The sequence below is a fragment of the Polyodon spathula genome, chromosome 9 (assembly GCF_017654505.1).
Source record: "Polyodon spathula isolate WHYD16114869_AA chromosome 9, ASM1765450v1, whole genome shotgun sequence".
Lineage (NCBI taxonomy): Eukaryota > Metazoa > Chordata > Actinopteri > Acipenseriformes > Polyodontidae > Polyodon > Polyodon spathula.
In genome coordinates, this window is record NC_054542.1 from 4,751,771 (window position 1) to 4,775,810 (window position 24,040).

The following is a 24,040-nucleotide window of genomic DNA, read 5'->3' on the forward strand; positions in this document are numbered from 1 at the left end:
TTTTGAATGTCTGGCCTATAATCTTCTCGAGTGAGTGTGTTATGGTTGACATCCATTAATGGATGAAAGCTAAAAAATAACCATCTATAGCAATTTTTGTCAAAAGGATTTTAGTATGTCCATTGTGATTTAGCAGTTGGGTTTTTATGCTGGGTTGTTTTTTGGATGATAATAATAATAGCATCAGTAATAAAACAAACTTAAATGAGATGGATGCAGCAATTGCATCAGTTAAATAATGCGATTAAAACAAAGATTAACTGAGATTATTTAAATAAACAAATTTCAAGACTAATAGTGATTCTTTTTTTTTTTTTTTTTTTTTTAATCGCTTGACAGCCCTAGTTCAATTACAATGCCATAGGGTGTTAGATCTAATTGAAACCCAATGTTTGTATGTCCTAGTTGTCTTTTAATTATTTATTAACTATATTTATAATTTTACAATTACAAGCTATATACAAAACATGTTTGCAAGGGATATCCAGAAAAGGGCTGATGAACATCATAATCTTTCTTTGTGTAAACAGTGGACCATAAACAGCTGAAGTGAAAAATGAGCCGTATATCTTAAAAAGGCAATCACCTCCTATAATTATTAGAACAGGGCAATTAGCAGGGCACTATAAAAGATACCAATTTGCCAGTTGGCTAGGTACCTAGTTGCTGGATGGTGAACAGGGCATCATTCATGTGCAATCATTCATGACCCATGTTCCTTGCAGAGATGAGCAGCTACAGTAAATAACCACGCAGAAATGGTATTTACTCACACATGACTCAGTGGTAATATACGCAAGGGCACATTATCATGATTTCATCACAGCTGGTCCTGTTATGAGCACATGCAAAAGGGTTCAAGCAAAAAACAAACAAACACAAAAACAATCTGTTCACAAACGGAAAATCTCCTGGGGTTTCTTTTTTTTTTTTTACGTTTAATCTTTCCAGCACAGCAAACGTGACTTTTGAATCTATCACGATGTCATTTTCCAAAAATGACCACGGCAATAATTAGTTGCAGTACTTTCACAGATCATTATAAGAACATTAGTGGAGCATTAGCGAGCATTAGCCATTTTTCATGAATTGATTACATGCCATTACCTGGTTGTTAGCACATCAGTGTGACACTTTACAGCCCTTCTGAACTTTCACAAGGAGGACTTCCTTTAATTCTACAATTTAGCTCTTTACAGCATCTTATCAAAAACAAGTCAGATATTTGCTATATATAGAATACATCTCACTGACAATATCATACAGCACAGTTCCACAGAGAGGTCACGTTTCATTTTCTTTCTTTCTCATTTCGCCATTTGAACATGCAGTCAATAACTTCCAATTAAAATACATAATATTATTAAAAAATAAAAATAAAATCTTTAGTAATTATTGATTTAAGTATTTTTTTGTATTTTCTTTTTGTACTTTGACTATATTACAAGCTCCGTTAGTTTTTTTTTTTTTGTTACCAAGCATCTCAACAGCTCACTGTTCAATATAGGAATAGTGTCTATTTTTCACCATGTTCTCCCATTTGATTCAGCAATGCTGGATTGAATTTCGAACTGGAGTTAACCTGCCCTATGGACCAACAATCTTGATGTTTCACCCCAAGGTTAATACAAAATCTACATGTAGTGCATGCTAAGGGGAATGACACTGAAATTATTATAGTCAATACTTAGGGGCATTACTGTGTAAAATGCTGTTAAAGAGCCAGATACTTCCCTTTATATAGTTTTTGCAGAACTACATCAAACGCTTTTCAAAACACAAAGGAAACTGAGACAGACGGTGTAGCTGGAGTTGTATAATTGCTAGAGGGACCTAATTAATTTTAGAGGATAGTTATTTCGGTTGCATTTTACAGTAAAACTTCAAAACCAGTGGATGCTGTGTCTGCAAGCAGAGGTGAAAAAATACAATACATACAAAACTGAAAATACATTTTAGGGAAAATTATAATGGCATGAACCAATACATTGGTGAGCCATTTCAGGACCATGATGCAATTTTTGTGGTGTGTTGTGGTGAATCAGGGTTACCTAGCAGATCAGATCTCCTGAACCAAACCCATTTCTGAATCAAGAGTGATCTGCATTGCTTATTGCAGTATGTTTTAATTTAAATCTTAATTAAGAGTATTATGTCAAGTGCTATATGATAGATAGAAGGACTTCAAAATATATTTAACCCTCCAGGAGTTAAAAAAGAACTAAAAAATGAAAAATAAAATAATATTAATACTCTAGCCTCTAGCAAAGAATGCAAGGGGAGGCTCGCGCAATGGATTAATGTGTATAAAATACATAACTATATTCACAATTTGCTCCTGGGTACTGGTTCAGCTTTATAGCTCTGCCTCAGCTACAATGTTTTCTGCTTATTCATATTGATTGATTAACTTCATAGAAAAATAATGTAGCTTTTTAGATAAGGTGCCCAAAATGAAACCGAGAACCAGTCTAAATATTAAACCTAAAACCATTAAAACACATTTCAACAGTCACAAATAACTTATTTCTGAAGCATGGTGCCTGCAAGTGCTTGTAAGAGTTTATTTTCAGGTTTATTTCAGCAAAACAATACCATATTGTTTATGCACGCATATGAAAATGCACGCTTCTTTATAGATTATAGATGAGAGAGGGAGGCAGCTAGCACTGCATTTTTAACATGGTGCCCCCTGGCCATTATAAAATGATACATGTTGTCACCCACTTCCCCACACCCACAGCAAAGGTCAGTGATACATAGCAACGTTAAATGTACATGCTTTGTATTACGGTTGCATTTGAGTTACTTCAATGGAAAAAAACCCAATAATCTTCAGCTATGAAATATATGAATTTGAGGTAATGGTGATATTTATTGTTCTTTTAATATTTAAAAATGTAACAACAAGTTTATTGTTTTGTTCTCTAATTCATTCGTGTTTGTATTCTTCTCTCTCTTCTTTCTTTGAGCCTGCAAGTTCACTGCAAGGACATTTCGTCACGTAGGACCTTCGACACGCTGGCGCATGCATACTGTGATCATCTGGAGTGAAAGCAGGTGTTCTGAAAATCTGCACATCCCCATCAAAATGGGCTTCCCGTTAGCAGAGATTAACCACTTACGTATCTGGTACGTCTTCAAAAACACTTGCTCAGTGATACCTAACGTACCAGGTACGTCCAATTTTTTAGTTAGTTTTTTTCTGGGGGGGACGGGACGGGACGGGACTATGTATCACAACTGTTGCTGCAGAGTCACTTACAATAGGACCTTGGTTTTAAAAATGTACCATTTTAATATATAACATTTTTGTATGAAATAAATCTGTGGATTCCAGTGGTTGCTTACATTTTTGGGCATTTTATATAATTACAAAAAAAGACATAGACATAGGAACTGAATTACATCGAGAAATACGATGTTCAGTAACTGACTGCAACTCACTGGTCAGCACATTTTGTCAATGTAGTCCATGACTAACACCAAGAAGAAAACACCATTTGCAACATCAAAGCCTTTGCCTTACATATTAGAGCTATTACTGATATCACATAGCATTGCTACCACCACAAGAGGAAATCACATCCATTGATATTTAACTTTTCCTAATTTAAAGCTTTGAAGCGTCTTCAAACAGACAAAGTAATGCTAAAGTCATCAGTATGACACAGTGACAAAATGATAATGGTTAAATAAATAGCAAATCCGGACGTTATCAAAACAAATAAAGCTCACTGTGGGGGAAATAAAATTTCTATAAAATAACTTCAGCAGATGTTTAAATAATACCTGTGCACTCAGAAACAAGTAAACAAATCTCTAACAAAAGATTGTGGATTAACTGTATAATAACTTATGTTACTACATTAGTTCTGTTATAACTTTGAAGGAACTTATATCACCCATGAATAATATATGTGATTATATTTCAGATTTAGTTAGAATGTAGGTTGTTGAGGTTGACCCACAATCCCCTATCAGCAGTTTACTTTCCTCCCTGCCTCTTAGTTCACACCTTAAATCACCACATAATGACATTGTACCTCTCTATGTGCTTTTTCAAACACACAGAAAGGAGTTATTTTCCCAGGGTGCATAATTTTACACACATCCCATTCTGAATAAAAACTAAATATATTCAAAGTCATGAAACGCCACGCAACAACAGCAATATATCCAGGGAAAATCAATTTTAAAAATGAATTCTTGTGCTGCCAGTTTTCTATAAAACACTTCACCTTTGTTATATTTGAAATAATGCACTCAGAGATCATCAGCTCTTCGGTGGATGAATACACTCAGTCCTGACCGCACAACCTACAGTAGGTGCACATCTCACAAGAACACCTACATCGTGTGCTGATATATTGCTTAATTTACAATGTTTGATAACAGAGCCACTTTCAGTAGCTCTGGCAGATGTAGCAGCTGCAAAATCAGCACTGTCATGCTGTGGATGCCTTTAATTTGATTACTGCTGGAAAAAGTGAGACCTGTCTTTATTTTATTTGACTTACTGATCCAATGGATTTTTTGTTATGACCCTGCACCCTCATTTGTCATCCCAAGAGTACAAAAACACAAGGAGCTGATGCATCAGACTAGTTCTAAGAAGGGGGTGGGGGGGTAATTACACTTTGCAGAATCTGTTTTCCTACGCAAAGCAATTTAACAGAATATAACATCTGCTAGTTCAGTGCTCCCATGTTATATAGCCCCCACCCCCTTTATGACGCCAGGCTCGCTTACCTCTAGCTATTCGTTCTGAACAGATGTCTACTTATAAAAACAGTGCTATTTTTACCCGTTATACCACCACCCTGCTGTCCGCCACCCGCCAACTTTCCAAGCCAAGCAAACTTACATAAAATATTGTAGTTTACCTCGTTGTAGCGCCAGAGAAATAATCACGATGAGTACAGTACATGTGTTGTTACAAAACTGCAATGCAAAAACACATTACAAAATGGCAACTCGATAGCTGGTATATTTTACACCAGAGCAAAAGAAAAAAATATGCATGTGTGCGTTGGAGAATAAGAAAGCAAGTCCACAAGTTGCAAATGTTTTCTCGGTGAAGTGGGTCATAACGGTTAAATGAAGGCCAACTGGAGACATTATAAAAGATAAATTCAGGCATTTAAGTCTCACTACCGCCCCCCTGCAGATTTGACACCTGATTGACGCTGTTAACAGTGACAGAGAACTTAACTTGATGTTGAACGATACAAAACGGTTCATTCACACGGCTTGGAATAGCATGAGTTCTCAAACAATCAAGAACTGTTTCTTGCAGTGAAGATTATGACAGAAGCTGAAGTGGAAATTGTGGAGACAACAACGGCAAATACACATAACAATGTGCACCACAAAGAACTGAACAGGGTAGCAACTGCCTGCAAGATGTCGCTTTCTGAGTTTCAACACATTGACAGTCAAATGAGCAGAAGAAGCAATGACCGAGGAAGAAATCCTGGAAACAGGGCCAGCAAGCTGGAGAGGATGGCAATGATGGTGACGATGACTATGATGAAGTCTCAACTGTGGATCAGTCTCAGGCTCGTGAAGCTCTGGGTACACTGTTTAGATTTTTTGAAAGGCATGACAGCTGTAATCCTGAAGACATACAGCAATTAACATACCTAAGGTCTCGGGTCAATTCATTTAATCTGAAAGGCTTGACACATCTAACATTAGTGACTTTCATAAAGCACAGTAAAAAAAAAAAATACAGTAACAGGTTTGTTATGTCCAGGTTTTGCATAAATTAAACCTAAGAAATATTTAAAAGCAGAGTCTTTTCTTGTTTTGTTTTGTTTTAAAAACAAGTCTGAATGTACATAGTAAGTACAGTACATATGTTTTTTTGTTCTTTCTGTTTGTACTACTGTACTTAAATAACAATGCCCATGGCTACTTAAGGCACCAAGTATACATTGCTTTGTGAAAAATCAATACAGCATTGAATCATTCATGGAGGGCTAGTTTCAGAAGACTAAAGGTCAAATGACCAGTATAGTAAACATACTGAATTCATACGCTTTTTTGTCCTAAAAAAAAAAAACATTTGTTTGGTTGGCTTGACTCTAAATTAGTGTTTATGTTGCCTGTTGTGTTAAAGACTACTGTACTAGTACTACGACTGTAAAAGGACAACTACTACAGTAGTTTTGAAAAAGATGAATGTTTATTAATATAGTTTGGAAATAACTCTCATACTGAAAAATTTAAAGTTTGAATTTATTGCAAACATAGTGTAGAATTATTTATTTATTTATTTTATTACCCTCGCTATAACGCCACCCTGGCTTCTTGCCCGTTTTTGCCAATAATCCTTACCTGGCGATATAAAGGTTGACTGTACAAATATAACATCAATTAACACTGCCACAACTATTTAAATGCAGAGGTAAAGCAAATGGCTTTAAAAAAAAGGCCACATGTTTAATGACCTTAAAATAACTATTCTTAATCTTTTAGTCGGTCTATAACCCTTTTAATTTTAGCTACACAAGTTTAGCTTTTATAATTTGTCTGGTTTCCAATAAGGAGCCATGAGTCTACATTACACTAATTGTCCACAAACTATATTTGGTTACATTCGTATACCATAGGTGAAGAGCTCAGTTATCACACTACTGTAAAAAACATGTCTATAAATGGACAATAATGCTCATCTAACCTGTAAACTTTAAGAGCTGCATATGATCCTCATTTACACCCCACCGCAACTTCTTTAGGCTGTGCTATAATTAAGTCAGACACGCAGGTTTTTTGTATGATGCTTAAAGATATCTGCAGCTTTTAGAGATGTGGAGATGATACATGGAACATTGACAAATGTAAGAACAATTGAGTCATTTCCAATCGGAAATATTTTTTACATTTGGAAAAATGAGGGTTTAAAATGAACACCCACACTAAACACAAGTAAAGTTCAATGAACAGCAGCAGTTTATTAAATACAGATATATAAATGAACAAAACTCAAGTCAGAAATAAATCCTAAACAAGTACTATGTATCAAAATAGCAATAGTGTCAATTTTCACTTTAACTTATTTAAATATTCTTGTCTACCAATAGCAAGTTTACTTAAAGGCTCTTCAGTTGAATACATGAGATAATCTAACTTACAGTTACTTACAGTATTAAGGTTCATTAAACTTTTTTTTTTTTTTTCACAAACTATGCAATTTATTACTCAATTAAGCTTCAACATGACTTTATTTCAGATAATTAGGTTTCCTGTGGAGAATGTAGCACAGGTTATACTCCACAGTCCCAGGCAGCACCGACTCATTCACCATCTGATGAGAGAACTTGATCCGTTGAACTGCCTGTGAAATCCTTCTCCACAAAGGGATCAGCAGTCTTTCTGTGTTGTGCTCTTTGCTTTTTCAGCCATGCTCTTGGACAGTCTTTAGTTCTATTGCAGTGCAGTAGATTTGACCCTTTTGGTATATGACTCACCCTGACGTGGTCTCTCTCTGCTTCTCTACCGATGCCCTTTAGACTCTCAGATGGTCACAGAGGTCCTTCTCCTCCATGTAGCAGGCAGCTCTTGTGCTGTTGTGGTTTTCCTTAGTCGAGTAGCAGCATCTCAGGGTTTTCGCAGTTTGAGAGCATTGTGCTCTTTTTGGGCTTGGTGTAAATACTGATAGGGGGTCTGTGGGGCACCCTAACTCTAAGGTAATAATTCAAGTTCTACATGTTTTAGCTTTAGTAGTTTATAACGGTCTTTCCTAAATTTGCTAAATGGCATGATATTTGCACATGTGTTACACTGTTGTCATGTTGTCCTTCATTTCTTATTTACATTTTATTCCATTAATGAGGTTGGTAATAATTAACCAGTTTACCGCCTACATAAATTAATAATAACCTGCTTATACTGTATTGTTTTTTTTAAATGGTGAGCTAGTGAATGAAATAACTTGCCTTCTCCACTCCATGATGTAACCCAAAGCATATTTTCTCCATTTTAATTTAGTGACACAATTGGCCACAGGCGGGCGCACTCTTGTTAATGTGGGCTTACCACCAGAAGCTATAATGATACAAACATCTTCAAATATAAATGTGAGGGATATTATCACTGTTATTTATAAGTGTGTGGGCCTGTGACAGTGTGCCAAACCCCTGTGCATATTTTTCTGTTATATGTTGTATATATTGTGTTAATGTTGGTGTATTGTAGTTGGTACACGGGATATAATATGGGTTATGAACACGAGTGATTTCAAATGTATATTTGTATTTAGGCACGAGGATTGCACAACACTTCACATGCAGGTAAAATGTAATAATATGTGAGCACAGGAAACTGCACCAGATCAATTCACGTGCAGTTGTACCGAGACTCCAACTGAATGATTGATTAGCAATTGAGTCTTGGTACAGCTGCATAAAAGCAGCATGTTTTCACTCACTCGGGGTTGTGTGTTCAGGGTGAAAGAACAGGTGTTCCGTTTGCTTGGTTTTCATCAGGGTAATGTAACTTGTATTATAATGATGTACTAATAGTATTTTTAAAGCTTTCTGTACAGGGAGTTTCTGGCTTTTAGACGAAAAGAGAATTGGTTTTAAAATCCTGTTCTTGACATAAAAGACAGACAGAACTTTGGCCTGATTATATTTGAGACATACAGTACCAGTGTTCCCATCCACTCTGAAGTGACTGGATGCTAGTCTACTTGCTCTCCCTAGTTCAACTCAAGCCTCCTAGTGCCAAGACATTCAGTAACTTGAACCCAACTAATGGAACTAGAAGTTAAATAAACCTTGGCACCACTCACTGTAAAACAAAGTATGTGTTTCTGAAAGAAAGACTAATGTTGTGCATAATTAATATCATGGTCAACAAAAAATGATTGTTATCTGAGATCTTTTTTTTACCTTTACTGTCTATTAAAAATCACTTAAGAGCAAAATGTGTATTTTTAGGCAACAAAAATGACCACAGCCCATAATTCAAATTTGTCATATATACAGGCTATTAATGCTACTGTAAGTCAATGTAAACTGTATGTATGTATCTATGCTGTATTCTATACATGCAATTGGTTTATTCTTCAGTTGGTGGTGTGCTGGGATATTACTGCCAACCTGCAAGTTTTAAAGCAATTGGCATATCATTGTAAAATGGTGTAATGCAGCAATATTCTGCTTTATATACTGTTTCCCCAAGACACCCTTGTAAAACATGTTACAATTCCTGGTACAATAGATTAAACAAATAACAAGCACTGAGATCAGATTTACACTGCAATGCAAGTAAGAAGTAAGACTGAGCTGTTCTGTGTCAATTAGCCTATGAATACAGTAGATTGGATCTTATGGAATGCTTCTCTAATCTTGATTTAGTTTATAAAATGCAGACTTTCTGTAAACATTTGTATATTTGGATTACTGCCCCCCCCCCCCGACATTTAAAAAAAATACACAAAAAATCCCAGAAAACTGCCCGTTAGTTTAAAACATTTTGCTGTTGCTTCTTATGAAATGTTGCATTAACATTATAATTAATAACTTGAGGCCAAGAACATCAATGTTACGAGCCTCTCTTAAGCAGAGACTGCCAATTGTTTTGAACTCTGTGGTTTTAATGTACAGTATACTATACCTATGACCTGAGATGGACTTAAACTCAGATAAGAAATGAGAGATATATTGTATTAGCCCTATATTGTATTAACCAATGATACACTAATGAACTACTAATGGTAATTACTGTTCTGCGATACCTCATTTAGGGAGTATCGATACGATACCATGCACAGTATCATGATATCACAATACTTTGGGTCTTATGTCCACTACATGTTAAATGGCTGCCAAATTCCTTTTCTTGCAAGTGCAAAGTGCATAAGAGGCTAATACACAGTTAATAATGCGATAGCTGGTGGAATGTTTGAATATATATATATATATATATATATATATATATATATATATATATATATATATATATATATATATATATATATATAATGACGATATAATCTGCTGAAAACAAATTCCAGTGTATGGCGAGTCCAGGTTTTACCCAGTGTAGGTGGGTTGTCGAGGATTTGCGGCACATTCCCCAAACAGCTCCCGGTTCGCAGTGTAAGGTGTGGGGCCAAAGAGTCAAGAGTGTAGCAAGCATCAGTTCTCAACGTTGCGTGGCATTTTTTTCAGTCTACCTTCACAGATGGTCACAACCTAGCTTCAAGTAAATGAAGCTATTTAGTTCGATGCGGATCAACCACAATAAGCTGTTAGTCCGACTCAGGTTTACAGTCATGAAGTGGATGCACCTACTCTCATGGAAATCATAAAGGTCACTGCCGGTGGTTTTCGCGTTGTGAATCACATTTTATGAGTAAAAAAAAATAAAGAATGTATATTTTTTCTTTTAAGACCGGTCGAAGTTTATGAGGTTAATGCTCCTTAGAAAATTAAGAGTATTCTTTGTTTTGTTTCATGTCTTTTGTGAAAGGACTTTGTCTGAAAATTTTTATAACTAGGCCAGGTGTTTTACATACAGGGGCATCTAAGAAGTGCCCTAAAATGTGAGCAAGGAATGAAAAAATGAAACACTGTTGTGTTTCTTTTTAAACGAGCACAGTGATGTGTTGCATTACGCAATACAAAGTTAAGCATTACATTTAATGCTAAATTTCTAAAACAAAGAACCACTAATGTACATGCCTTCCTCTTACTTGATATTAGAACAGAATTCTGTTTAAGCATATTTCAAGCCAAATGTCTCTGTCAAAACAACGCCCCAGCGCACCTGAGAACCATTCGGACCATCATGCTTGTTTGGTTGTTAAAAATCCTACAAAGAAAATAAATTAGACAAAAGACTATCACAATGGCTACTATAATAAACTATAAGCACTTTTTGCTGCTTTCATGCTGAACCTTTAGCTGTCTCCATTAGCGGAATTTTGCAGTGTCACTCGGTAGCTTTATAGGTCCTGTGCTTTCCTCTCCAGGTGAAGCATCACATTGATCCTGTTAGGGAAACTGATATGCTGGCAGTGAAGTCTGTATTCATTCTGGTCTTCCCACCACTTATGCAATTCAAAGCACAGGATTTTCACAGCTATCACTTTACATGCACATGAAATACAGATTAACACAATCCAAAGAATATAAAAACATTGCTAACATTATTGACATGCGGTAGAATGTCGGCAAATTATATTTTAGTACTTTCTAGCAAATGCACTGTAATGAAATAAACAAGCATCAATTAACTCCTTTTTGATCAGCTTCTAGCGCATTCCTGTTTTATGTGTTATCTTTGCTGTGACTTTTTTAATAATATGCACTGGAATTCACTTAGACTAAAAGAACTGAAAAAAACAACAGTCTAAGTAAACTTCGGCAAAGAGATCGGGGTGGCGATCTGAATGATGTTTCAATATATTGGTGGCATTTTCACTTCTTTAAAACACGTTCGACATTTTGGCTGTCCGTCTTCAATCAGATTGCTGTTGTCATCTGGTTGAAATCCTAAATAGTTCGCATTAACCTTCTCTCTCCGGCATTCGCCATGACTGCTGCAATAATTTAATTTCGCCAGCGTGCACAGATTAGTTAGTCACTTCTGCGAAGAGGAAATGAGGAAGCTTAGTTCATATTGTTTTTAAAGCACACAATTTGAGGTTTGTTTTAAAAGCTAACAAAAAAAAAAACACATGTTAATGAACTGTGATACTTCGATATTTTTAATTTACCACGATATTATATATCGTAGGATTTTGGTATCATGATATAACATAGGTATCGATATAACGCGGATAATTACTGAATATTATCGCTTCCCCATTATTAAATTCTACTTATAGACGATGTATTTGTATTGCAGCACCACTGGGTAGCCAAACGTACTTGCTGAACCATCTTAGTCTTTAGTGTTATGTTGCAATGTAGTAGTATGAAAAGAAGACGAAAAACAAGATATTTTCCTACAACAAATTAATTATAAACACATTGTTTTACAAACTTGATTGAAACTAATTGAAATAGAACGTACTGTATACTATTGCACATTATAATCAACCTGGTGCTACTCAGAACAAATCTATTTCATACCAAAAAGGACTGACAGGAATAGGCTTCTTCACCATCTGCCAAGGGACTACATGAAGGCTGATTTAATCCTACACTTTTTATTAACAAAATGTATTTCTCATCAAAATTCTTACAAGCAAGCTTGAACAATACAACCAGAGGAAAAAAATTCCCTGAAGCAGGCTAAGTGAGCATAGACAAGCTGTATCCTTTGAATAGCCAAGCAATATTGACAGAACACAATCAGAAATCCATTATGTATATAAGTGTCCAATTTCAGGTTGGTCAGCACATGCCGTCACATTAATTGACATTAATTAACAGAATGAATTTTATTAGCCTGTGGGCTAGGTATCTTTATAAGGAAAGTGTGTATCTTAAGTACTGTACCTTTAAGAAATCAGGTCTTGAAATCCTTTTATTCATGTGTGTATGTATGTATGTATGTATGTATGTATGTATGTATGTATGAGAAGACTGACCAATTCATGCGCAATATCTGTACTTTCTTTAACATATTTTATTTATGAGGTAGATAAAAACAAACAGATCAGAAAACATGTTTGTGTTCGAAGGGCCTGAACTGATTGTTTTCAGTATTAATTTGTTATTATTTAGGCTGTGGGTAATAGACGTGACATTGTCCACCGCTGGTAACTTAAAGCTTGATACAGCACATGACCCTATAAAATATTATAGATCCTCTTAGGCCCACTAGACTCAATTAGCAGAGATCCAAATAGAATTTTTACGACAATACCATACGATGCAGTATACGTATGGTTCAACAGACTGCAGTCTCTTATATTATCAGTAAGTATTCATTAGTGCCACTGTCAGACCTTAGCTTTAATACATTACTTTACTGAAATATCCTTTAGTTATACTGTATTATGTAAAATGTACAACAAAGTTCCAAGACTGATGACTGGCAGGATTGTTAAGTTTTTGCATTTTTAAAACCTTTATATCTTAATTAATTTTTCTTTTTTTCAGTTCAGATTACCAAATGGCTCGATTCCTGGTTTAGGAGCGTGTCTGTGCTGAATGTTGTGTTTTGGACTAAAACAACGGGGTGAAACCTAGAAATGTAACTTATTTCAGGTACCCCCTTTAACTTGAAAATTACACAGCAAGGCGTTGAGTCGTTTTCTATTTTCATAGACAATCTGAAAGACTCTGTGTTTCATACTTCAAACTGCTTTTAAACAAAATTATTCTTACCTCAAATGTCATGTTTATAATGGGAGTTTTGACACAACAACTATAGAAGCACTATGGTCAATATAGCTGAGTGGGGATTAGGACACAGCGTTGATGGGCCTGGTCTTCACTATTCAGTGCAATAATAACCAATAGTTTTAATTAATACTTTATTTTGTTATGGCATAATGGAAGGATTGAGAATTCATTTGCTTACTGAAGCAAGAGAGTCTCAGTATTATTAAGAAATAACTGTGACAAATCAGTCACTTAAACCAAGTATAAAAGCAGCTCAGTGGTGAATACCCTGTGAACAAATTTAGAAAGAATATTTAATGATGAGAAAACCTTTAGTAATGTTTAGTAGTGTTTTTTTTTTTTTTTTTTAAATGACCACTGATAGCCAGTGGACTTATGTTTCCAATTTCCACTAGGACCAATTTGAAAGTGATTTAAATGTTGTCACCAGCACACCAAGATCAACCCAATTCTGTAACATGAGAGACATCACTCATAACCAAGATTGCACTGGGGTTTGTGTAAAAAAAAAAAAATAAATAAATAATAATAAAAAAAAATTTAAACTTTTTGAGGGGGTGACCCCAGGGATATCTTCCAGCATAGATGTTTTCTATAAACTGATGAACTGATTTAATTCATCAAAAATTATGAAAATCCTTATGTTTCACACTACACTTTTAGACTGTAAGGGGGTGAGGAGATACCAGGGCAGTTACTAGCATTTGGGGCACTTTTATAGCTTGGTAACATTAAAAAAAAAAAAAAAAAAAAAAAAAAAATTCAGCCCTTTTCTGCTTAACCACCATGTGGGATGGCTCAGGAGTGGGGAGGGGTGGCCAGTGTGATTTCGCCACAGACTAGACAGACTCTAAAAGGTCTATAAATGACCTCAAATTAACCCTGTGGCTACTCTGCCAGATGCAGTGACTCGTGAATTGTCTGAACTGGAACATTAGTGAAAGAGATACCAACCATACCATAGGAATGCACATGTTGTTCTTGCATATCTTAAACTGAAAATTATGGGCCAAATGCTCAAAGCTATTTACTCAACAAACAAACACAAAAATGTGCGCTGATGACATTTTGGAGTACAGAGCTTTGAGAATCTAGCTCTGTTGGCTGGTTTCACAGACCATGCTCAGGCTTTGTGAAAGCAGCTGTGCATGTTTAAATAAATGTGATTCCTATGCCACTATTTTATAATCTGCTTTGGATACCGGTTACATTATTTGCATTTTGTCTCTGAGCTACAGCAGCGATTGCATATCATCTTTCTTGCAAACATACATCATGCTTTCACTATTAACAAAGGAACCTCCTGTCTCTCCAGAACAAACTCACCTCAAAGGGTATGTTTTTCATTTTAATAAAGTATCTACCATTGCCTTTCATAGATATACTTTACTTCTATGTGTCAAGGCATGACACAATGGGCTAGATGTTTTCTTTCCATCTGATTGGTTCCTAATGCTGCTGTCAGTTCAGTTCTTGCCCGCCTTTGATTTAAATAAGTGTGTCTGATTGGTGGGAAACTGTAGCATCAATGTCTTCCCAAAAAGTAAAACATTCAGTTATCTTCCCTCCCATTCAAAAAAAAAAAAAAAAATGCTTCAAAGAAGGATACAAAAACTTGAAGCAAATATAAAGTAATCCAGCGATGACCTGTAATAAAGTATAGTGCACGGAATTAAACGGTCCAAGAATCATATTGTGTTTAAAATTAAAAAACGTGGGGAGCTTTAATCGAAACGAGACAAACAACTTGCGAGTGTGTGTGTGTGTGTGTGTGTGTGTGTGTGTGTGTGTTTCTGCAGGATTTTAAGCCCCCTGTACAAGATCAATGCTGAACACAGCAGGATCTGTATTAACTCTCTTGAGAGCAGACTGGCTTGGAGTTTCTGTCACTTGTGCATGGTGGTTTGATTTTTATCTTTTGTGTTGCTTTCAATCAATTAATGGTGGGCTTACCCAGCAAAGATGTAATCTGCTCGCATACTGACTGACCAGATGCACTACATTAAATACGTAGCTAAATAAAGCGAAAACTATGTGTGTATAATCTTGCATTGCATGTACAACACATAATTATCTACTTCACTTGCATACACAGCATCTAATGCATGTATCTGGCAATAACCGAAAACACGATGAGGTTTTTTTTTTTTTTTTTTTTTTTTTTTTTTTTTACTCACTCACAATCACTGGGTTTATGCAACATTTACTGCATATTCACTAGGCTTCTCAAATTTACAAGATATGCACTTATCCAATGTATTTTATAGTCGCCTTCTTATAATAAATATACAAGGTTTATTGACATTTGGACGTCGAATGGTACACCCTGTATTGAATTATGTCACCTATACTAGTACTGATCAGTTCGGAAGACTTTCTATGATAATAGTTTAACAGTTGTCTTATAGTAGTAACTGTAGTGGCGAACCTCAGTTCCCGCGGACAGTGGGACGCGAAACCGGGACCTCTCGCTCTGAAGCACAACGCCGAAGCTCTACAAAAGAGATGCCTCCCTTGCAGGAGCTGCTATCGGGCTTATGGCTTTATATTTGATTGCGTCACCTGTCAGCCCTGACCCCTACCCCCGTGCATGCTACAGTATCTACATGTTACCAAGTTACTATAATGAAGATAAAATCACAGGCAATAGTAATCATATGCATAGCCTACTGACGTAAAGCTGTACCAAACCCACGTTTGACTTGTCCAGCAATCAACTACTGTAAGGTACCAGTAAAAATATATATTTCTGGACAACTCAAAATGTGTTTTGCTTTATAAATATACATAGTAAACAAATACACAATTAAACAAGCCATTTCAACATTCTATCCTGCAAAAGTTACAGTTATCACAAGCAGCAGCAACTTACAAGAACAAAAAATCAGCGCAGTTACGAGTGCACGGTTTTACAGTTGCTGTGGCTCTATGTAACAAGAATAAGCTACCCAGCGTCCTGTAAGACAATAACATTTATTTTATTTATTTATTTTTTTTTAATAATTACATTTAGTGAGAGTCCTACCTGAGTATCGCTGTATCACCCTGGCGAATAGTGATGTTGTCGGTGGCTCGTTGGAAATCCACGCTTCTGACAGGCAGTCCTGTGGGAAGAAGGCACAGTAGTCTCAGCAGGACAGCCTGCATTTGTTTCCGACAAAAAGATCCCCTAACCACCATTGTCAGGGTCGACCAACAAAATAGCTAGACTGTAGATCCCAGAGAATAATTCTGCTTTGAAAAGAAATCGCAGTGCTGATTTGTTACTCCAAAACCCACTAGAAAAAAAAAAAAAAACCAAAACAAACAAACAAAAAAAAAAACTAACGTCATTAACAGTAGCGATGACTCCGTCGTCGTTCCCCCGAGCTGTCTGGAGTGGTGTATGTCATCAGGTGAATTGGACGTGTTTACAAATGACTCGTGAACACTTTAGCATCGAGCTCGACGTGATTTCACACGCTTTTCTCTCTCTCTCTCTCTCTCTCTCTCTCACTCTCTCCACCCCCTCCGTCCCTCACTATACCGCACACTACTGGCCCCCTTAGGCATCAAGCCTTCGTGAGAGCCTGATACTCCGTTATTCGTTGTCACGACAACAGCACCATCTGAGGTCGTTTCTCCTAAACACAGAACTGCAGCTTAGCAAGCTTTTTAAAATACATGTTGAAAAACAAAAGTTGTGTTTTAATCGTGGACGATAATATCGTTTTATTTGATACTCTTCACGTATTTACAACGTGCTTATGTATCTTGTTTTCAAATAGCACTGATGGATAATTACAAAATGATGATTACCCACACTTTCAACAAGGGGGTCAGTTAAAATTTGGTGTGATGCCATTTTGTAAATAAACAGTTAAGCTATTTTAGTGATTACCTTCTTGTTTTTCTCCTTCTGAGGGACACACTGAATAGACTGCATCCCTTTTCTGGTTTCTAAAGTGGAGATTACTCTTGGCAAGTGTACAGTATTGAGAATGAAAGCTAGGAAGGATGTACATTACAAAAACAATATGCTATATAATGGGTCTTTACATTTAAAAAGATAAATACCTTACTAGTGAGAGCCAAACTCTGATTTTAGAAGTTGTCAGAGGGTGGAATCATATATACCCAGTGTAGCCTAAACGTTTTAAGAGGCAGGCTAGAGACCACCACACTATTTAAGATTTGTCCATGGACCAATCTATCTGCATTTACGCTACTAACTATACCAGTATTGGTACATTATATATTTACAAATACTACATTTAAAAAATGTGCAAATTGCAACAGGTGGTTAAACATTACCAATGGAAATATTGAAATATTAAATGATCTTGAATTGATTTTTTAACATTATTATGTATTAATTATTAATATTATTAGTATTAATATTTCATTTTTCATTTTTAGCACCTCAATGTTTTACAATCTAGCTATAGTTTCAAAATTATTCCACTCTGATATTAGGCGCAGCTACAGTAACAACATTATCCAGATTATCCTGTGTATCCTTTCTCAAGTCAAAAATGAATGCCTGTCTTATGTCTACAGAAAGTACAAGGCGACAGAAAGTTTTACCAAGTCCCGTTGGAGCATTTTTTATGTTGGTTTTAATACAAAGTTTATCGTTGTTAGTTATTATAGTTTTATCTTGAGGTTAATTTTTTTGATTTTGGAAACATTTTAAATGGAACAAATAATAATGCAGAGATTGGAGGCAAATGGTAACAGGATAAACCATTTACAGTGCAGACTGTTCTGTATTATTTATAATAACTTTGCCAATAGAAAGTGAATATGTGTGTTTCCCAAGATGTTCCCAAATACTGTCTTTTGGGTCTGTGCATCCAACGACTTGTAATTCAAAGTTGTAAGAATTACTGTGTGTTATTCTGTCCTAAACCAGAGTCTTGTCACTCACAAACTATTGTCACATACAAGTACATTATATATTAAATAAACTGACCAAAATAAATACATTTGTTAATCAGATTATTCTGCCTTTACTTGTAACTGTGGTACCATTCAATAGAGAGAAAATTATAAAGGTTTACTTGAGCTGAAACCTCCAGACAGTTTTAAAAAACTAAAAAGGTTGAAAACCACTTGTTCAGGGTTTGAAGTTTTAAACATTTAATCATTGTCAGAAATACACATGTCTAATATAGATGTAGTCTTTATACACTGACATGTGTACAGTGTAAAGATGGGAACCTTGAGGCAAACAATGTACAAAGCAACTAGTGTGATAGTTATTCGAAGCAAGTCTTAGCAGTGTATTAAGCTATCCTACATGTGCAACAAGCATTTGACATAGTAGGCTTTGATCAGCACCTCTGTGTATTCAGAGCTATAGCCAACATAATGTAGCTTAATATGCTTGTATGAAGGTAGTATTTTCTGTTTATTTACTTTTATTACACAGACAAGCTAAAACAGTAAGAGATACTATATAAAATGTTATCAAACTCCAATTGTATTTTTTTAAGTTCTGCATTTTTTATTTATTTTGAAAAAATATTATAACACTTTGAGGTTCTGACCCTTTGTGTATACATACATTTGCGAAGACTGTAAATCGTGCAGACTAGTATACACATAACATAGCTAAGAAGCTCTTATTGTTGGTGAAGGTGCTTCCCTAATTTAATAGCTTACTCATGCTGGGAACCTTTAAAATGAACATGTTTTAAAACATTTTGGTTTTCACAGTGCTCTCAATGCACATTTCTGAATCAGCCTGACCTTTCCCGCATCCTATTAACCAGTAAAATGAACACACAATACTAGGGGATTAAAAAGAAAATACAATGGTAAATGCCAGTTTGAAAATATTAGCATAATGTTTTGTAGGGTATGTAGACAACAATATGGTAATACAATAGATTGTCTGGTCTGTTATCCACTGTAAAATGCAATGCATTCTAAATATGTAATTATGGATACTTCACTAAAAAACTTCACCAAAAAAGTGTGATATTAAAATCGTCAAACAAGATCTTAGAGCAATTAGAAATTTGTATTCTGGCATCTTTAAAATATAATTATTTTCTCTTTCACCCATCAATGTACAAGGCAAGGCAATCCACACACAGGCTGAGGGCAGGTGCGAACCCATGACCTCTCACACTAAAGCATAGCGCCGATACTGCTGTACAACAGAGCCGGTTCTTTTGCAAGGAGCTTATATCAGGTTTATGTCTTCGTATGTGATTACGTCACCTACCAGCCCTGCTGCTACCTTCCCCCATGCACGCTGCACTCTCCCCTGCCAGTCTCAAGTCCACCCTGGACTTCCTCACCAGGCGGCAGTCCAACGAATGCGTGCCAGGGTACCTGCGTCCACTTCTGACACCAATGTAGCATTGTGTGTAAAATAAAGCAGGCCACACAGGTAGGACAGTTCAACCAGTTCTTTATTTCAACAGGGCAACAAATACGCACCACTGTCTGCCATGAACCACGCTAAATAAAATAAAATTAATTAAACCTATCTCCTTGTCACTCACTCAGACAACCTCTGGTTCTGTCTTACGCTCTGACTATCTCTGTCTGTTATTCACTCCATCTCCAACTCTTCTCCCCATGCACCACCGTCACCACCATGAAGAGAATCCATGCTTTCATCAACACCTGCCTCAGAAGAATTCTTTGAATTTGCTGGCCAGACAGAATTAGTAATGAGCAATTGTGGCAGCGGACAAGACAGCAGCCTGCAGAAGAAGAGATCCTCTAAAGACGCTGGAGATGGATCGGCCACACGTTCCTCAATCCTGCATCCAGCACCACAAGGCAAGCCCTCACCTGGAACCCACAGGGGAAAAGGAGGAGAGGTCGCCCAAGGAATTCATGGCGCCATGACCTGGAGGCAGACATGAAGAGGACAGGCCACACCTGGTGACAGCCGGAGCGATTGGCTCAGGACCAGGATGGCTGGAGAACGTTTGTTGGCGGCCTATGTCCCAGGCAGGGCAACAGGCGTAAGTAAGTAAGTCTCCCCACGCTCAGTCATGCACTCCTATTTATGTCTTTCTCAACCGCACCATCCATCCGCCCTCACCAATACCGGGCATGCCATTTTTACTCCCTCTCCCGACAGCATTCTTGGGGTGCAAATGCATGTCCAGGACTGGTGAGCCCAGACAGACAGGCAACCAACACTCTCAGCAAAACAACAGTTTTTCCAAAAAAAACAGGGAAAGGGAAACGCTCCTCACCAGGCTGACTCTCTCACAGATGACAAAGTAAATCTGCTGTTTCCTTCAGGAACAGTCGGAACGGCGGACACTGCAGCAATCCTGAACATGGTATTTTTTCTGAACGGTCTCCATTTCGCGCTCCTGACCAAGGATCAAAAATTCTGAGACAAACCAAGGCACATTCAGGGGATAACACTAGGATGACCACCTTTTCAAAATGCAAAGATGGGACACCTAACATTTTTTTGTTGGGGGGATGGGGGGGGGGTGTATTGTATATTTACATATGTTATATGGTACATTTATAACAGTATTTCAAAATTAAATATCAACTTTGAACGTTTCTTTATATCGTTTTAACCTTTAACCTCAGTTTCCAATTCTAAAATCTGTTGTACACTATGTATAAAAACATGTTGAATCATATGCACTTTTCCACGTACATGACCTAACCCATTCCTCTCTGTATTTGCACAGGTGCTTACTTTTTTTCTTTTGTGGAATAGGCTTAATCGTAGGGGACTCCTTCCTTTATCGACAAATATCACTATTGTCAGTGTCACTTAAACGTTTTGAGTCAGCCATTTCTCATAAACAAAGAAAAAAACTTGGAAAAATTGTTTTTTGTTTGCTGTCACCAAAGCAGATCAGTGCCAGGCTGTTGGGGAACATGCAATGTGAGTGTAAAAGGTCACATAATAGTGGAACGATATAGTTGTATGTCTTAGATTGGCTATCCAATGTGTCAGTCATTCTGGTGCTGTGTAAGGCATTGCAAAATGATGCTGCAGGGGCAGGACTTTACTCCAAACAGATGGTTTGACAGTGGCTTTAAACTGTAAGATTGCACTGTATCTAGGGATCCTGGATAAATGCCATCTCATAGTCACTTAGCCGGGACTTGATCTTTACATTGAGGGACTGTCTCGTCCAATTAGGGACGGGTGGTCACCCTAGACAACACAGGAGACATATGGTCCCTGGGACGAAGAATGTACAGCAACACCGAAAACCCGGCAGCTTTACAATGAATGTTTGTTATAAAAAGTATTCATTCAGCTTTACAATATGTGTGTTTGTGTGTTCGGTCGATTACAATTCTCCATATATAATATGGTATTAACTATAGGTAAGTGTGTGCAATAATCCTCTTAAGGGCTTTTAAGGGTTCTGGGACATCAGAGCCCACTCGACCTACAGTCTTGTGGCCTACAAAGTACCTTAACCCCTCAAAGCCCTCAACAGATTTATTTTGATTTGAATGTGTAAAGAGCAGATGTTCTGGTGCTAAACAGCATAAAGGTCTCCACACACCAGCCACAATGCAAATTTTTAACTTCACCCTGCTGAACCACGTGTGTTGAAGCTGTTCTCTGATTGCTCAATGCCCTATTTGAAGCGCATCAAAACAGATAAAAATAGGATTCGATCCTATTTATTTTGCGTCGCTCCAGTGCCGCTCCAGTGCCGGTGCCTGGTGCTGCTCCTGCATCGCCTGTCGAGTCTCCTGTGGTGTAAAAGATACTTATCCACAGTATCGGTTCTATTCATTGTGATGCATCGCTGCACAGTTCTGCTTGACACATCGCGTCTGCTGGGTAGCAGCCTTAAGGTACAACTTTGCTGAAGTGTGCATTTTAAAATTCAATTAATTACATTTTTTGTTTTATATCCACATTCCAAGTCATTTGTTTTAGATTGAAATTAGAAATAACATAAACCATGAAATCCCTGCCAATTTTTACCCTATTTGAAGTGTGCTTAATTTATTAATAAAGTTCATGGAAGAAAGAAACCTAGATTTGTTGACCAGTCATTCAGTCTCTGGAATGGGTTTGATATGTTGGAGATAAATCTATAATTACAGTAAGACAATCAACCTGACTTTTCCTAATAAGCTGAATAGCATCGTCAAAAACCATGCAGCCAAAAATATTTGAGACTAAATTATAACATTATCATTTTATTGCCACTGTATGCCCTCTGCTGGTTTTTCTTAATCTGTGTTATTACTTTATTATCATAAACTGAACTATAATTTTGGTTGCAGGGAATACCAGTGGACTCTAGATCGAAGCTCATTAATTAAAATGTTGGAGGGAGATTATTTATAAATTTCTAAATAAAAAAAAAAGAAAGACAGTTTGCATGTTTTGTTCAAATGTCCCTTCATTGTGTGCACACATCTAGCACGGTTGCATTTTCTTTCCAATTTCAAAAGCCTTTCATACAAAATGTTTCCTCTATGCAAACCTCCACTGAATACGCGGGAAGGGAAACAAAATGTGGCATTCCGTGATGTATATTCATGCTCGATTAAAAAATCAATAGATCTACAAATGCCTGTAATACAATAATATTATCTTTCGAACCTTGAAAAATTTGATAAGCCACAATTGATTGCCTTTAAATAACCTATCCTGGTGCCATATTAAGAACTGAATACAGTTTTCTAAAAACTTGAATGCTTGCGGGTTATTGAGTTTTTCCACCACATTTCTGCCCTCAACCGAGAAAAAAAAAATAAAATAAATTGGTTCTTAAACAATCATAAACCTGTGAAAGACAGAGCCTGACTCTCCTGTCTATTAGAGCAGTGCCTCATTATTTCAGTTTAGTAGAGCCCAAAATTGGTTTTCAGTCTGTGTGAAAACAATTCCTTTTAATTATAATATCCACACAGACAGGTTTTTACATATTTTGAACATAACTGTTATGATTTGAAATTATCTTAAACTACTAAATGGATAAACACTAATATTACAGTAGCTCTATTTATGAGTTTGTACAAGTAGCAGCTTATTCAAACTTCGTACCTGTACTCATTGTATCTATATTTGAGCAGTTTTGAAAGAAACACATATTATAACAGTATCTGATACGACATTTAATTACAGGCAGTTCTCAGTTTCCGTACTTAAAATCTGTTACACTTTCATAGGTCATTTTTTCACCTTTGCAGTGTCTTCTGGGTCAGTTATTCTGGCATGACAGGAAATAAGTCTTTAAATGGGTGGGGTCCATTTCACCCACCAGTTTAAAATGACCAAGGCAGTGCAACACCATCTGAAAGCGTGGATTCCAAACAGGTTTCTTTAACCTGGTTTAGAACCAGATGTCAGGTTTTAAAAATACAAATACATGTGTGCTGTAACGTGTTTATTTCAAAGCTGCAGGCTTGAGAGCTATAAATCACAGAAGTGCATGCCAGGTAATGTATATGGAATTATTTAGTCCTACTGTTTCCATATCACACCTGTGTCCTTTATTGAACTGATTCAACCTTCCATTTACTGACTGATTGCTGACTAGAGTTTTGGCACTGCCCACTTGTATTAAAGGGCTGAATTGCTTCACATCAGACCTCATTCATACATTTTTTTACAGCTTAAACCATTATGCTAAAGTTGAACAAATGGCACATGATGCATTGATTTATTAGCTGAAAGGTAAGACGGCTTATTCTTAGTTTCATGTTACTGATCTCATCAGCCTTCATCCATCTCAAACTTGCTGGTGGCCAATTTAGTTTTGAACATG

The 24,040-nt window shown here is 36.6% G+C and overlaps 1 protein-coding gene across 1 annotated transcript in view; it reads right to left on the bottom strand.

Annotated features, from left to right (window-relative positions):
• The window catches only part of LOC121321212 (limbic system associated membrane protein), a 557,490-nt gene that overhangs the window by 119,493 nt on the left and 413,957 nt on the right, over window positions 1-24,040 (bottom strand). Inside the window, exon 2 of the mRNA XM_041260112.1 lies at window positions 16,339-16,417. Coding sequence (XP_041116046.1) covers window positions 16,339-16,417 — 79 coding nt within the window. The remainder of the gene's footprint in view (window positions 1-16,338; window positions 16,418-24,040) is intronic.